The 14923-nt window shown below is 43.6% G+C and overlaps 1 protein-coding gene across 1 annotated transcript; it reads left to right on the top strand.

Annotated features, from left to right (window-relative positions):
* Positions 1–706: 706 nt before the first annotated feature.
* On the top strand, positions 707–6791 carry LOC126272904 (trypsin-7-like). The gene is made up of 2 exons (XM_049976168.1): positions 707–1090; positions 6292–6791. The coding sequence occupies exons 1-2, from the start codon at positions 707–709 to the stop codon at positions 6688–6690; spliced, it is 783 nt and encodes a 260-aa protein (XP_049832125.1). The 3' UTR covers positions 6691–6791.
* Positions 6792–14923: the final 8132 nt, after the last annotated feature.

The raw sequence follows: 14923 nt of genomic DNA, 5'->3' as shown, positions 1-14923 counted from the left end.
TTAACCCTGTGCTAATGCCATTTCTTGAAGAGAAAGGTGATGTGCTTTTTCAGCAGGACAATGCAGGCTATTGTGACGGAATGTTCTCTTCGTGACGTACACCAAATGCTCTGAGCAACAAGACTACCAGATCTCTTACTAATCGAACACCTATGGGACATGACGAAACCTGAAGCTTATTCGTTTCCCAGGGTCTTCAAGAACCATCGCCGAGCTGCAGGAAAAGGCACAAGATGTTTGCGACAGTCTTTCTCAGGATGCCATCCGGCACCTTTATGATGATTTCCTGCTAGATCGGGGCACACTGTGTACTGATATGATTGTGTGGAAACTCTTCACTGTGGCACGTGTGTTTACTTTGGTGTGAATTTCTTATCGCATACTTCTGCAATGATTAACTTGTCAGTAAAGTGACGTTCTCCTTGAGGATGCTCTAATGTATTCCGCAGTACATTAGCGTAGCTATCATCGAGATGAATCATCATACGGAGTGGCGGCAAATTAATGGGTCACAATATCAAAAGCAGACTAATTACGATTGTTCGGTGCTACGATGAATGCGGTGATACGTAGTCTTAGGACATGTTACCACTTAACGTCTCATTTCAAGTGGGCAGAGATAACTTGATCATTAGCTCCACTTGTTTATAGCCCAGCTAGTGTATAAAATTGAACAGGAAGCGCTGGGCTACAGATCGAGCCTACGATGTTTCGCCTGGCAGCACTGCTGGTATGCCTCCTGTCCACAGGTTTGTCATCGCCAACCAGAGGCGGACTGTGGAGGACGGGGCAGGCTCGCATCATCGGCGGCACTGAAGCCAGCATCTCCAGTTTCCCTTGGCAGGTGTCCGTAGAGTCGGCGAGAGACCACACTTGTGGAGGATCCCTCATCAGTCCCGACTGGGTGCTGACGTCCTCGTTCTGCCTAGATGGCTTCAGCCGCATTTCCGAGCACATACTACAATTCTTGTCGCTGCGTGCGGGTACATCCACGAGGGAGAGCGGTGGCGTTGTGTTGCTCGCCGCTGAGGTGTACCAGCACCCACTGTACAGCCCCCTCACGGTTGACTACGATGTCGCACTCATCAAGGCAAGTCGAATTATAATTTTCCTTCTGAAATCATGTGAAATTCCTCTTCAATGGTAATTATTTAATGTAGAAATGATTTTTAGTAATTCTTCATCGTCATGGCCATTGAATATGTTGTTTTTGTTGTTGCGGTCTTAAGTCGTGAGACTTTTCTGATGCAGTTCTCCATGCTGCCTGTGCAAGCTTCTTCATCTCCCAGTACCTACTGCAACCTACATCCATCTGAATCTGCTTAGTGTATTCATCTCTTGGTCTCCCTCTACGATTTTTACCCTCCACGCTGCCCTCCAGTACTAAATTTGTGATCTCTTGATGCCTCAGAGCATGTCCTACCAACCGATCCCTTCTGCTGGTCAAGTTGTGCCATAAACTCCTCTTCTCCCCAATTCCATTCAGTACCTCCTCATTAGTTATGTGATCTACCCATCTAATATTCAGCATTCTTCTGTAGCACCACATTTCGAAAGCTTCTATTCTTTTCTTGTCTAAACTATTTATCGTCCATGTTTCACTTCCATACATGGCTAAACTCCATACAAATACTTTCAGAAACGTTTCCCTGACACTTAAATCTATACTTGATGTTAACAAATTTCTCTTCTTCAGAAACGCTTTCCTTGCCATTGCCAGTCTACATTTTATATCCTCTCTACTTCGACTATCATCAGTTATTTTGCTGCCCAAATGGCAAAACACATTTACTACTTTTAGCGTCTCATTTCCTAATCTAATTTCCGCAGCATCACGCGACTTAATTAAACTACATTCCATTATCCTTGTTTTCTTTTGTTGATGTTCATCTTATATCCTCTTTTCAAGACACCGTCCATTCCGTTCAACTGCTCTTCCAAGTCCTTTGCTGTCTCTGACAGAATTACATGTCATCGGCGAACCTCAAAGTTTTTATTTCTTCTACATGGATTTTAATTCCTACTCCGAATTTTTCTTCTGTTTCCTTTACTGCTTGCTCAATATACAGATTGAATAACATCGGGGATAGGCTAAAACCCTGTCTCACTCTCTTCCCAACCACTGCTTCCCTTTCATGCCCCTCGACTCTTATAACTGCCATCTGGTTTCTGTACAAATTGTAAATAGCCTTTCGCTCCCTGTACTTTACCCCTTCCACCTTCAGAATTTGAAAGAGAGTATTCCAGTCAACATTGTGAAAAGCTTTCTCTAAGTCTACAAATGCTAGAAACGTAGGTTTGCCTGTCCTTAATCTTTCTTCTAAGATAAGTCGTAGGGTCAGTATTACCTCACTTGTTGCAACATTTCTACGGAATCCAAACTGATCTTCCCCGAGGTCGGCTTCTACCAGTTTTTCCAGTCGTCTGTAAAGAATTCGCGTTAGTATTTTGCAGCTGTGACTTATTAAACCGATAGTTCGGTAATTTTCACATCTGTCAACACCTGCTTTCTTTGGGATTGGAATTATTATATTCTTCTTGAAGTCTGAGGGTATTTCGCCTGTCTCATACATCTTGCTCACCAGCTGGTAGAGTTTTGTCAGGACTGGTTGTCCCAAGGCCGTCAGTAGTTCCAATGGAATGTTGTCTACTCCCGGCCCCTTGTTTCGACTTAGGTCTTTCAGTGCTCTGTGAAACTCTTCACGCAGTATCATATCTCCCATTTCATCTTCAAGTACCTCCTCTTCCATTTCCATAATATTGTCCTCAAGAACATGGCCCCTGTATAGACCCTCTATGTACTCCTTCCACCTTTCTGGTTTCCCTTCTTTGCTTAGAACTGGGTTTACATCTGAGCTCTTGATATTCATGCAAGTGGTTCTCTTTTCTCCAAAGGTCTCTTTAATTTTCCTGTAGGCAGAATTTATCCTACCCTTCGTCAGATAAGCCTCTACATCCTTACATTTGTCCTCTAGCCATCCCTGCTTAGCCATTTTGCACTTCCTATCAACCTCAAATAATTTTTAGTAATTCTTCATCGTCATGGCCATTGCCATAATTTTCATATATTGCGACGGATTCCCCAGACGTCTCCTGTCGTTAGGTCTAGAATTCCAAGTTTTCAAAAAAACACATGCTGCGAGCTAGATGATTGCTGTATAAGCTTTTCTTACTCTCCTGCTTGAGCACTGATACTGTAGATACTTTTCTCTGTATCTTTTTTTCTTTACTTCCCTAGAACACCCGCTTATAGATCGATGAAATCTAATTTCAGTGGACAGCGGCCGCACTTATACCGTAAGTGCCCAAATTTGGCGAGGATTCATGAGAACTTTAGGTAATTACAACAACAGTACATCAAAAAGTCAAAAGGGAAGCTTTAGATACGCTATTTTTCACGTGATGTTTCGAACCAAAATGTTCAAAAATGTGTGTGAAATCATACGGGACTTAACTGCTTAGGTCGTCAGTCCCAAAGCTTACACACTTCTTAACCTAAGTTGTCCTAAGGACGAACACACACACCCAAGCGCGAAGGAGGACTCGAACCTCCGCCGGGAAATGTTTCGAATCACCGTTGCGGAAGTACTGTGATTTTCTAGAAAATTCTCAATCCTTTTACCAAGCCAAATTTGGTAAGTCGGTTGCAAATACGAGTATAGCATTAAATTGAGCAGAGCACAGTGCACACTCGATTTTATTTGGAACCTGGCGAGTAGTTCTGTCGTTAGCAGTTTATGCGTTACGTGCTTACAGGCGCATTACGTTTCGCAGACAAGTTGTTCACAGTGTGGATAAACCGAAACACATTGACTGAAGACATCCATCCGCAGTTTTACATCTGAAGGTGCCCCATTTCCAGTGGTGTAAATGGAGAGCACGTGCATCTCTATCCAAATGAGCCCGCTTTTGGCGTTTCGCAACTCGGTCGATAAGAACGGAACCCTTTTAGGATCACTTTGCTGTCCACGTGTCCGTCAGTCCGTCTGGTAATACCCCCTTGCCTCAGAAGCGGGTAAGGGTGTCAAGGTGAAATTGATCTCAAACTTTAAGGTCTATCGTCCCTAGGCGGAAAAAAAAAGATATAAGCTTCTAAGTCAATGCAACAAAACAAAAAAGATATTGCCATTTATGTCAGATGTGTTGATACTCTCAAAATCCAAAGCCAGCCGGCGTGGCCGAGCGGTTCTAGGCGCTTCAGTCTGGAACTGCGAGACTGCTACGGTCACAGGTTCGAATCCTGCTTCGAGCATGAATGTGTGTGATGTCCTTAGGTTAGTTAAGTTTAAGTAGTTCTAAGTTCTAGGGGACTGATGACCTCAGATGTTAAGTCCCACAGTGCTCAGAGCCATTTTTCTCTCAAAATCTCTAATCGAAACCTACAAATGAATTATCTATTCGGCCGGAAAAAATTATTGCATCCCTAGAGGTTTCCAATTCACTCAAAATTTGTTTTTGCAATTGAGCATGTGAAGTATATGAAATAATTACATTTACAGAGCGATAGCACAAGCAGTTCTGAGGTACTAGGTATCGACCCATGCTGAAACACCCATATTAGTACGTCGTGTAGGCTCCACAGACTTCAGTACAGACACTGACTCTGGCGTCCTGGAAAACATTAGTCCGCGCCGGCTCGACTTTTTGATGCAGTTCTGTCAGAGCTGATGGCTGACGTGTCGCACGAGTCACTTCTAATTCCATCACATTCCATACGTGCTCGACAAGAGACAATTGGAGAGATCGTGCTCGCATATTGAATTTCACGGGCAAAGCGGGATTAGCCGAGCGGTCTGGGCGCTGCAGTCATGGACCAAAGAAGAGCGGCGCGTTTCGTCACACGGTTATTTGGTAACCGTGATACCGTTACGGAGATGTTTAAGAAACTCAAGTGTCAGACTCTGCAAGAGGAGCGCTCTGCATCGCGATGTAGCTTGCTCGCCAGGTTTCGAGAGGGTGCGTTTCTGGATGAGGTACCGAATATATTGCTTCCCCCTACTTATACCTCCCGAGGAGATCACGAATATAAAATTAGAGAGATTAGAGCGTGCACGGAGGTTTTCAGACAGTCGTTCTTCCCGCGAACCATACGCGACTGGAACTGGAAATCGAGGTAATGACAGTGCCACGTAAAGTGCCCTCCACCACACACCGTTGGGTGGCTTGCGGAGTATAAATGTAGATGTAGATGTAGATGAACAATGCTTTCTGGTGCAGACATTCCCTGCTACCATTACAAAATTTAGCAATGCGCGGTCTTTCCCGCTCTTTTCTTAAAATGTATCCATACGCGGTCTCTCCCGCCCTTTTTAAAGTTATATCCATTTGCGGTCTCTCTTGTCAACAATACTTTGGTACAGACATTCCCTGCTACCACAGTTATTTCCAACATGTCAAATATTAATTATTCCTACTTCATCCTATTAATAAAATATAAACATCTTTTATAAATTGCGATTTGACAATAGACAATAGAAATATACACGTCTTACAACTAGGTAAGCGCTAATGACGATCTCTTGCATGCAGGCAGAATCTTTTTTCATGGCTGAAGACTACGGAACCCAATTCTAGCTTCCAAGTTATTTTCTGACGGTACAAGTCTAGTCACGCACGCCAGTGCTGTGGTGAGGGCCGAAGGCTAGAGATGTGCATGCCTGCAGTTGCACTGCTAATAACCGGTTCACAATAGTCATGTTGACACGTCTGAGCTAACAAGCCCTCTTATCTATGTTCTGCTACCCGTACGATCTGCCACTGCTACCCTTACACTACGACGATCCTGGAGCCCGTCAGTGCTTCGTGGACGTCCACAACCTCGTGTATGGATATGAGAATGTTCACTTGACAACTGACACCAGCATCGTTGAACAGCAGGCGCAGAACGTGAAACTGGTGCTGCAATTCTCCTAAAGGATCATTACCCCCTCGGACGGCCACAATTTGATCCCTTTCAAACTCGCTTAGTTTTTTGTAGAAAGCACGAGTGCTCGGTTGTTGCTCACACGTTTCACCACAGTGAGCCCTCTGGCTGTGAACATTCCTCATTACAGGACAGACTCAGGTGGCGCTTTAGTAGCTATGCCACTACCCTACCTTTTGGTGAACGACGTCGAAACCATTATCTTTACATCTTATATCCCACAGGTGGAACGTACCTTCGCTGGATCAAAATGGGCGTCGCCTTTTCAGGTGTACTAAATTATTTTTCCCCCAGGTACACTGAGCATCAAATGAAAATGCAGAGTAATTGGAAAAAGTTGGGACTTAGTATTTTTTTCTGCTTTATAGGTGAACGGCTCGTTCACACTGGGTCCCAACGTGCAGGCAGTCAGCCTGCCCGAGCAAGGCTACGACCCACCAGCGGGACTGCCGGTGACCGTTACTGGCTGGGGCAAGAACATCTCTAATGGCAGCTTGTCCAGTGTTCTTCAGAAGGTGGACGTCAACATAGTGGACCGTGCCCTCTGCCGGGCGTCCTACGTGACCGTAGAAGTGACAGCGAACATGGTGTGCGCTGGAGAACTGCTGATGGGCGCTTGCTTTGGCGACTTTGGCGGACCGCTGGTCAGTGGCAGCACGCAGGTTGGCATCTTGTCCTGGACGCTCTACCCGTGCGAGCTTGGACTCGACGTCTACGCCAACGTCGGCAATCTCAGGTCCTGGATCAACGAGGTCTCAGGAGTCTGAAAGGGTGCACGCCTCATTCACTCCGATCTTGAGTAATCAATACTTACAGACGAAACATTATTTTAGATACTTTGTACTAATCAATGTGCTTTGTTTCCAGAAATAAATACCAATGTGTTGTACCAAAATCTTTTATTGTAATCACCGTACAATTTCGCCAATGCAGACGCTTCGAAAAATGGTGAAAATTTCACTTAGCTGGGTTTAGTCCCGTGATCTGATGAGTCATTGTGGTTTTCTGTACAGGAGTGGGCTGTATTGACGCATATCGGCGAGGCATTCCATACACAAAGGCATGCGACCACAAAAGCCATTATGGAGCTTCTGCGACTCACAGTTAACACTCAGTACACTTTCCCAACTATACTCCCAGTAACAGAAGACAAACCTGATTGTTGATACTGAGTGTAGCGCCAGTGGTGCCGGAAAAAATGTTCATATATTATGAGGAAAATAGATACGAAACTAGGTTTAATAAGAACGTTTACTGTTCCTGCAACGAACATTAGTAATGTAGTTAAACGCAAGTTGGGTGCAGAATAATGAAAGCCCTAATAATATTCTCTAAGACATCAAACAAAAATAATTGTGAAAATTAAACTATAAAACGAAGTCCTATGAAAAAATGCACGGTTCTCCTAACACTTTGCGTGCTTTTCATATGATTTGTGTCTAAAGATATCAAGAAAAAAGTTGTATCTTTGTAGTAAGAACTTTTGTTTGAGGCACGGCTATTACGAATTGTGCAAAGACGCTTATGATCGTACCATACGATTTTTCTATGAAACCTGCCACATTCGATGCCTAAACAAGTGACAGAACAGTTGGTCTGAGATGTCCTGTACCGGTCCATCCAATAACTCATCTCCTGGGTCCTATGCTTCAACTTGGTACCATATGGCGACCACTGGCCCACCTGTCACCTATTCACGGTCCGCTCAATGTTCTTCAAACGACGCTTTTAAAATGTGTGGGCACAAACTTTATCCTTTTGTTGCAGTTGAGAATAATATCTAGTGACTTCCTGAAGAAAAATTGTATTCCTGTATCTTTCCAATGAACACCAAACTCAGACTGACTGCTATGGTTGTAATAACAATTATTAACCCTTAAACTTAATTACTTTAGATGAAACGTTTTTAAACTTACATCTACGAAACAGATCTACTCAGTATATGGTTTTGTGTTTATCTGATGTAGTGTGTAGTGACTGATTTCAACCCAGAAACTGAGAAACGACTCAATTTATAAATGCAAATGAAGTATGACAATGAAAAACAGCTAGCTAAACTAATGGCGTCGTCATGTTGCATAAACAACTGTGCCAACGGTATTCAGGATGGGTTATGTAACAGAATAGTAAATGCACATTAAAACCTACCCATCCTCATAAATACACATGTAATATTACATTTGTAATGTATGTAAACTCTGTATAATCCTTTGGATTGTGTTTAAAAAGTACATTCTAGTTCTGTGTGTTTTAGATTAATAACACAGGCCAACGAAATTTTTTTTCTGGTTGAAGTCTTTTACTTTGATAGCTGATCTTTATAGAGTGGCTTAAGCTAAATATGACGTACAGGCGAAACCTTGTGGAGTCACTTCCCAACCGAATCCAGGCATTATCAAGTCCAGGGGCGAGATTACACTATATTAAAAGATGCTTGTGATGATTTCTCGAGGATGACTAATTTTTTGATTCGTTGAGCTCAATATCCACTTAGCGACCGACAACAGAATCCTATCGGTGAGCAGTGTTCCACGAGCCTCTAGAGCGGCCTGCTGCACGCCACCGGTACCTGCTGTCACCAAGGAGTGAAAAGAAGGGTCTGATAATTATCTTATAAAAGACTGAAACCGGTCTTCAAACAAAAAATACACAATACAACCGCGATCAAGGCTGTTTTATTGAAGTAATTTTAATATAGTTTTACCGATCGCTGTTTTCTGAAGGAAAATGTTCCAAAAGAATTGAAGACCTCCCTCAAAGAATTTTATATACTACAATGACATAATTTTTCCGGCAATTAAAATAGTTATTGTTTTCCTTTGGTACCATTTACTTATACATTTTATTGTGTATGACCACGTGGTGCAGTGTGTATTATAGAACAGCAAGCTGTGTCTTAATTTTTACGTAGCTTCCGGTGTTTTTTGCTCTTCAAGAGCGCAGTTGGACTAAACTACATGTCCAGTTCCTTTTGCTGCCTTCCTTGCTGCCCAAACTTCCCTCATTCGCTCGCTGTGTTTCTGTTTCCGGTCCTCTGTCCATGCTTCTTGTCGGCTTTGTGTCTTCGGCTTCATCTTGATTGCCTTTTTGGTTGCCCATATTTCTTTCACCTTCCGGCTGCGACCTTGCTTGCATTCTTCGGTCCATTTTACGCCTGTTCGTTTGTCACAGTGTATCTCATGTAGTTTACTTTTCTTAATGATGTTTCTGAATTTTATTCTGTCATTTATTGTGTCTGCTGTGAAGTTGAGTGGCTTCAGATCTATTTTTTTCCTGCCACCCATTTGTTGTTTCTACTGGTTACCCAGTCAAAGATCTATTTGGTCAGTCTGTGTGATGGCATTCTATATAGGTGTCCATAATATTTGGACTACACAAAGGAAGCGGCTACTCGGGTAGCAGAATACTTGTGGCGTGCCCATGGAGGTTTTTTAGGCTAGGCATTAGTGCGAGGTGTCCTGATGAACACTCACCAGTCGACGTGCACGCAGGGAAATCAGGACGCGCTCAGTGTAATGACAGCTATCAAGATATTAGCAGTACGTTTTCAGAGTGTTCGGAATAAAGTTCCAGAATTTACTGCCCTCCAGGAAGTGTGTGGCGTGAAAATTATTCTCGGGACTGAGACCTGGCTGAACCCTGAGATACGGAGTTCTGAAATATTTAGTGAGGGTTGGAACGTGTATCGGAAAGACAGATTAGACACTGTAGGAGGTGGTATCTTCATTGCAGTAGACAAAAATATTGTCTACTGAATTTGAAGTAGAGTGTGCTTGTGAAGTTATCTGGACACGTTTAACAGGGCTAGGGGAAATAAAGTTAATTGTGGGGTGTTATTACCGGCCACCAGGTTCCACTGTGACAGTTCTAGAATCATTCAAAGGGAGTCTACATTCTGTATCGCAGAAGTACACGGATCATGCTATATTAGTCGGAGGCGACTTCAACCTACCTCGTATAGACTGGGAGGTCTATGGATTCATTACAGGTAGTACAGACAAGCAGTCGTGTGAATTACTTTTGAACACATTTTCCGAAAAATGTCTTGGGCAGCTAAATCGACAGCCAGCGCGTAATGGAAATATTTTACATCTGGTAGTTGCACTCACGGTACAAGAAAGATCGGGAGTATGAGGACAGGCAAAATTTAGTAGAGATTCGTGCTGTTGTAAAAAGAGGGATGCGTGAAGCATCCAACCACTACCACCTTAGCAAAAGATCTTGCTGAAAATCCAAGGAAATTCTGGTCTTACGTAAAATTGGTAAGCGGGTCGAAGGCTTCCATCCAGTCACTCACTGATCAGTCTGACCTGGCAACGGAAGACAGCAAAACGAAAGCTGAAATATTAAATTTTGCATTTGAGAAATCTTTCACTCAGGAGGATCGTACAAACATACCGCCGTTTGAATCTCGTACAGATCCCCGTATGGAGGACATAGTGATTGACATCCCTGGGGTTGTGAAGGAGCTGAATGGGTTGAAAATAAATAAATGGCGAGGTCCTGATAGGATTCCAATTCGGTTTTTTGCATTAGCTCCTTACTTAGCTTGCATTTATCGCGAATCTCTTACCCAACGTAAAGTCCCGAGCGACTGAAAAAAAAAAAGCGCAGATGACGCCTGTATATAAGAAGGGTACAAGGACGGATCCTCAAAATTACAGACCAATATCCCTAACATCGGTTTGTTGCTGGATTCACGAACATATTCTCACTTCGAATATAATGAATTTCTTTGACACACACAAGTTGCTGTCCATATTGCCTAACGCAACTCGCCCTTTTTTCACATGATATCTTGCGAACCATGGATGAAGGGTATCAGACGAATGCCATATTCCTTGACTTCCGGAAAGCGTTTGACTCGGTGGCCCACTGCAGACTCCTAACTAAGGTACGAGCATATGGGATTAGCTCCCAAGTATGTGAGTGGCTCGAAGACTTCTTAAGTAATAGAACCCAGTACGTTGTCCTCGATGGTGAGTGTTCATCGGAGGTGAGGATATCATCTGGAGTGCCCCAGGGAAGTGTGGTAGGTCCGCTGTTGTTTTCTATCTACATAAATAATCTTTTGGAGAGGGTGGATAGCAATGTGCGGCTGTTTGCTGATGATGCTGTGTTGTACGGGAAGGTGTCGTCGTTGAATGACAGTAGGAGGATACAAGATGACTTGGACAGGATTTGTGATTGGTGTAAAGAATGTCAGCTAACTCAAAATATAGATAAATGTAAATTAATGCAGATGAATAGGAAAAAGAATCCTGTAATGTTTGAATACTCCATTAGTAGTGTAGCGCTTGACACAGTCACGTCGATTAAATATTTGGGCGTAACATTGCAGAGCGATGTGAAGTGGGTCAAGCATGTAATGGCAGTTGTGGGGAAGGCGGATAGTCGTCTTCGGTTCATTGGTAGAATTTTGGGAAGATGTGGTTCATCTGTGAAGGAGACCGCTTATAAAACGCTAATAAAACCTATTCTTGAGTACTGCTCGAGCTTTTGGGATCCCTATCAGGTCGGACTGAGGGAGGACATAGAAGCAATTCAGAGGCGGGTTGCTAGATTTGTTACTGGTAGGTTTGATCATCACGCTAGTGTTACGGAAATGCTTCAGGAACTCGGTTGGGAGTCTCTAGAGGAAAGGGACGTTCTTTTCGTGAATTTCTGCACAGGAAATTGAGAGAACCAGCATTTGAGGCTGACTGCAGTACAATTTTACTGCCGCCAACTTACATTTCCCGAAAAGACCACAAAGATAAGATAAGGGAGATTAGGGCTCGTACAGAGGCATATAGGCAGTCATTTTTCAAATGGTTCAAATGGCTCTGAACACTATGGGACTCAACTGCTGTGGTCATTAGTCCCCTAGAACTTAGAACTACTTAAACCTAACTAACCTAAGGACATCACACACATCCATGCCCGAGGCAGGATTCGAACCTGCGACCGTAGCAGTCGCACGGTTCCGGACTGCGCGCCTAGAACCGCGAGACCACCGCGGCCGGCAGTCATTTTTCCCTCGTTCTGTTTGGGAGTGGAACAGGGAGAGAATATACTAGTTGTGGTACGAGCTATGTCAGTAGATTTAGATGTAGTCTGCGTTTTCTAATCTTTTCTGTAATTCTCTCTGCATGTTTGTATCTTTCCTCTGTAGGTTTCTTGATCCGTATTCCATTGTTGTTAGTTGTCTGATACCTGTCCGATACGTGTATACCCTAGGATTATTGTGGTCTCTGCTTCATATAGTGCCTCGGGGAGCACCACCGTGTCGTAGTGGCGCATTTAGGCTTTTTGTTAGATAGACGTCTTGTTGTAATGATTCCACACTACCTTGTATGCCTTGCCCAGTTTAATTTTTCTCTCTTCGTTTGAGTCTCTGTTATGACCGCTCATTTGTAGTGTTACACCGAAGTATATGAGGTTTCACTTTTGTAAATAGTGCCGTATTTTGTGTTCAGAGATGAGAATTTCTTCGTGCTGATAAACTGTGTCTTTTCGTAAGAGATCTGTAGTCCAGTTTTGGAAGCGATTTCGAGTAGTTTTTCAGTAGCGTCTTTTGTTTCGTTTCTGTCTTTCGTGATAATAGCCAAATCTTCTGCAAAAGCCAGGCATTTAATCTGTAGATTTCCATTGGCTATTCCCTGTTGTGATATTTCCCATTCTTTTATTAATACTAGATGGAAAAGGAGAGGCGAAAGGTCATCGCCTTGTCGGACAACTGTGCAAATTTCAAAGGGCTTTAATAGTTCCCAACAGAACTGTACTTTGGAGGTCGTGTTGGTCAAGGTTTGTTCTATAATAGTCCGTGTAGTTTTTATACTTTGTATTCAGCTAGAACTTTGAAGAGAGTTTTCCGGTCGATAGCGTCTTACGCCTTTCTGAAGTCGACATAGGTAATGATCAGACTCTGTTTGTATTGTAAAATCATTTTAAGATTCCAAATTTGTTCCGCGCAAGACCGCCCATTACGGAAGCCTGCATAGTATTCCGCAATCAAGTGGTCGGTCTGGTATTCTAGTCTGTTTAGTAAAGCTTTAGGATATGTAATCAGTAGTAGGGCTATTCCTCTGCAGTGGTTCGGGTCAGTCTTGTCACCATTTTTGTGTAGTGGGTGTATCAGAGCAGGTTTCCAGTCATCAGGAATTTTCATCATATATAATTTTCTGTTGCAATCACAAAGGTAATGGAAAGTACTTACAGAACATACACTGCTGGCCATTAAAATTGCTACACCACGAAGATGATGTGCTACAGACGCGAAATTTAACCGACAGGAAGTAGATGCTGTGATATGCAAATGATTAGCTTATCAGAGCATTCACACAAGGTTGGCGCCAGTGGTGACACCTACACCGTGCTGTCATGAGGAAAGTTTCCAACCCATTTCTCATACACAAACAGCAGTTGACCGGCGTTGCCTGGTGAAACGTTGTTGTGATGCCTCGTGTAAGGAGGAGAAATGTGTACCATCACGTTTCCGACTTTGATAAAGGTCGGATTGTAGCCAATCGCGATTCGGTTTATCGTATAGAGACATTGCTGCTCGCGTTGGTCGAGATCCAGTGACTGTTAGCAGAATGAGGAATCGTTGGGCTTAGGAGGGTACACCGTGCTGGATACCAACAGCCTCGTATCATTAGCAGTCGAGATGACATGTCTGTAACGGATCGTGCAGCCAAGTCTCGATCCCTGAGTCAACAGATGGGGACGTTTGCAAGACAACAGCAATCCGTACGAACAGTTCGACGACGTTTGCAGCAGCATGTACTATCAGCTCGGAGACCATGGCTGCGGTTACCCTTGACGCTGCATCACATTCAGGAGCGCCTGCGATGGTGTACTCAACGACGAACCTGGCTGCACGAATGGCAAAACGTCATATTTTTCGGATGAATCCAGATTTTGTTTACATCATCATGATGGTCGCATCCGTGTTTAGCGACATCTCGGTGAACGCACATTGGAAGCGTCTATTCGTTATCACCATACTGGCGTATCACCCGGCGTGATGGTACAGGGTGCCATTGGTTACACGTCTCGGTCACCTCTAGTTTGCATTGACGGCACTTTGAACAGTTGACGTTACATTTCAGTTGTGTTACGTCCCTTGGCTCAACCCTTCATTCGATCCCTGCGAAACTCTACATTTCAGCAGGATAATGCAGGACCGCATGTTGCAGGTCCTGTACGGGCCTTTCTGGATAGAAATAATTTTCGACTGCTGCCCTGGCCAGCACATTCTCCAGATCTCTCACTAACTGAAAACGTCTGGTCAGTGGTGGCCGAGCAACTGGCTCGTCACAATACTCCAGTCACTACTTTAGATGAACTGTGGTATCGTGTTGAAGCTGCATGGGTAGCTGTGTATGTACATGCCATCCAAGCTCTGTTTGACTCAATGCGCAGGCGTATCAAGGCCGTTATTACGGCCAGAGGTGGTTGTTCTGAGTACTGATTTCTCAGGATCTATGCACCCAAATTGCGTGTAAATGTTACCACATGCCAGTTCTAGTATAATATATTTGTTTAATGAATACCCATTTATCATCGGCATTTCTTCTTCGTGTAGCAATTTTAATGGCTAGTAATGATTTATCTGACATACTGAACCCCTACATATTTATTTAATTAACTTCCCAACTAAAAAGAAAATAGGACGAAAAACAACGACAAAGAAAAAGTTAAACAAAGGACAAATAAATTGAGCTATTCAGTCAGAAGGTAAGTTCGAATAAAATTCCCGGTAATGTGCATCAAGACACATATCCGACAAGACCCTCGTTATCCCTGCCGATAGTGGAAGAAGCTCTTAATACAACAAGGAATGCACCCACCACACGGGGCCCAACAATTTACCCGTGATCGAATTCACTTAGCTGCGGTTTAATACACTTACAACTGCGCAGAACATTGTTCTGAGCCGGCCGCGGTGGTCTCGCGGTTCTAGGCGTGCAGTCCGGAACCGTGCGACTGCTACGGTCGCAGGTTCGAATCCTGCCT

The sequence above is a fragment of the Schistocerca gregaria genome, chromosome 5 (assembly GCF_023897955.1).
Source record: "Schistocerca gregaria isolate iqSchGreg1 chromosome 5, iqSchGreg1.2, whole genome shotgun sequence".
In the NCBI taxonomy this organism is placed as follows: Eukaryota; Metazoa; Arthropoda; class Insecta; order Orthoptera; family Acrididae; genus Schistocerca; species Schistocerca gregaria.
Note: the sequence above shows the minus strand (reverse complement) of the source record. Positions and strands in the feature narration are given on the sequence as shown.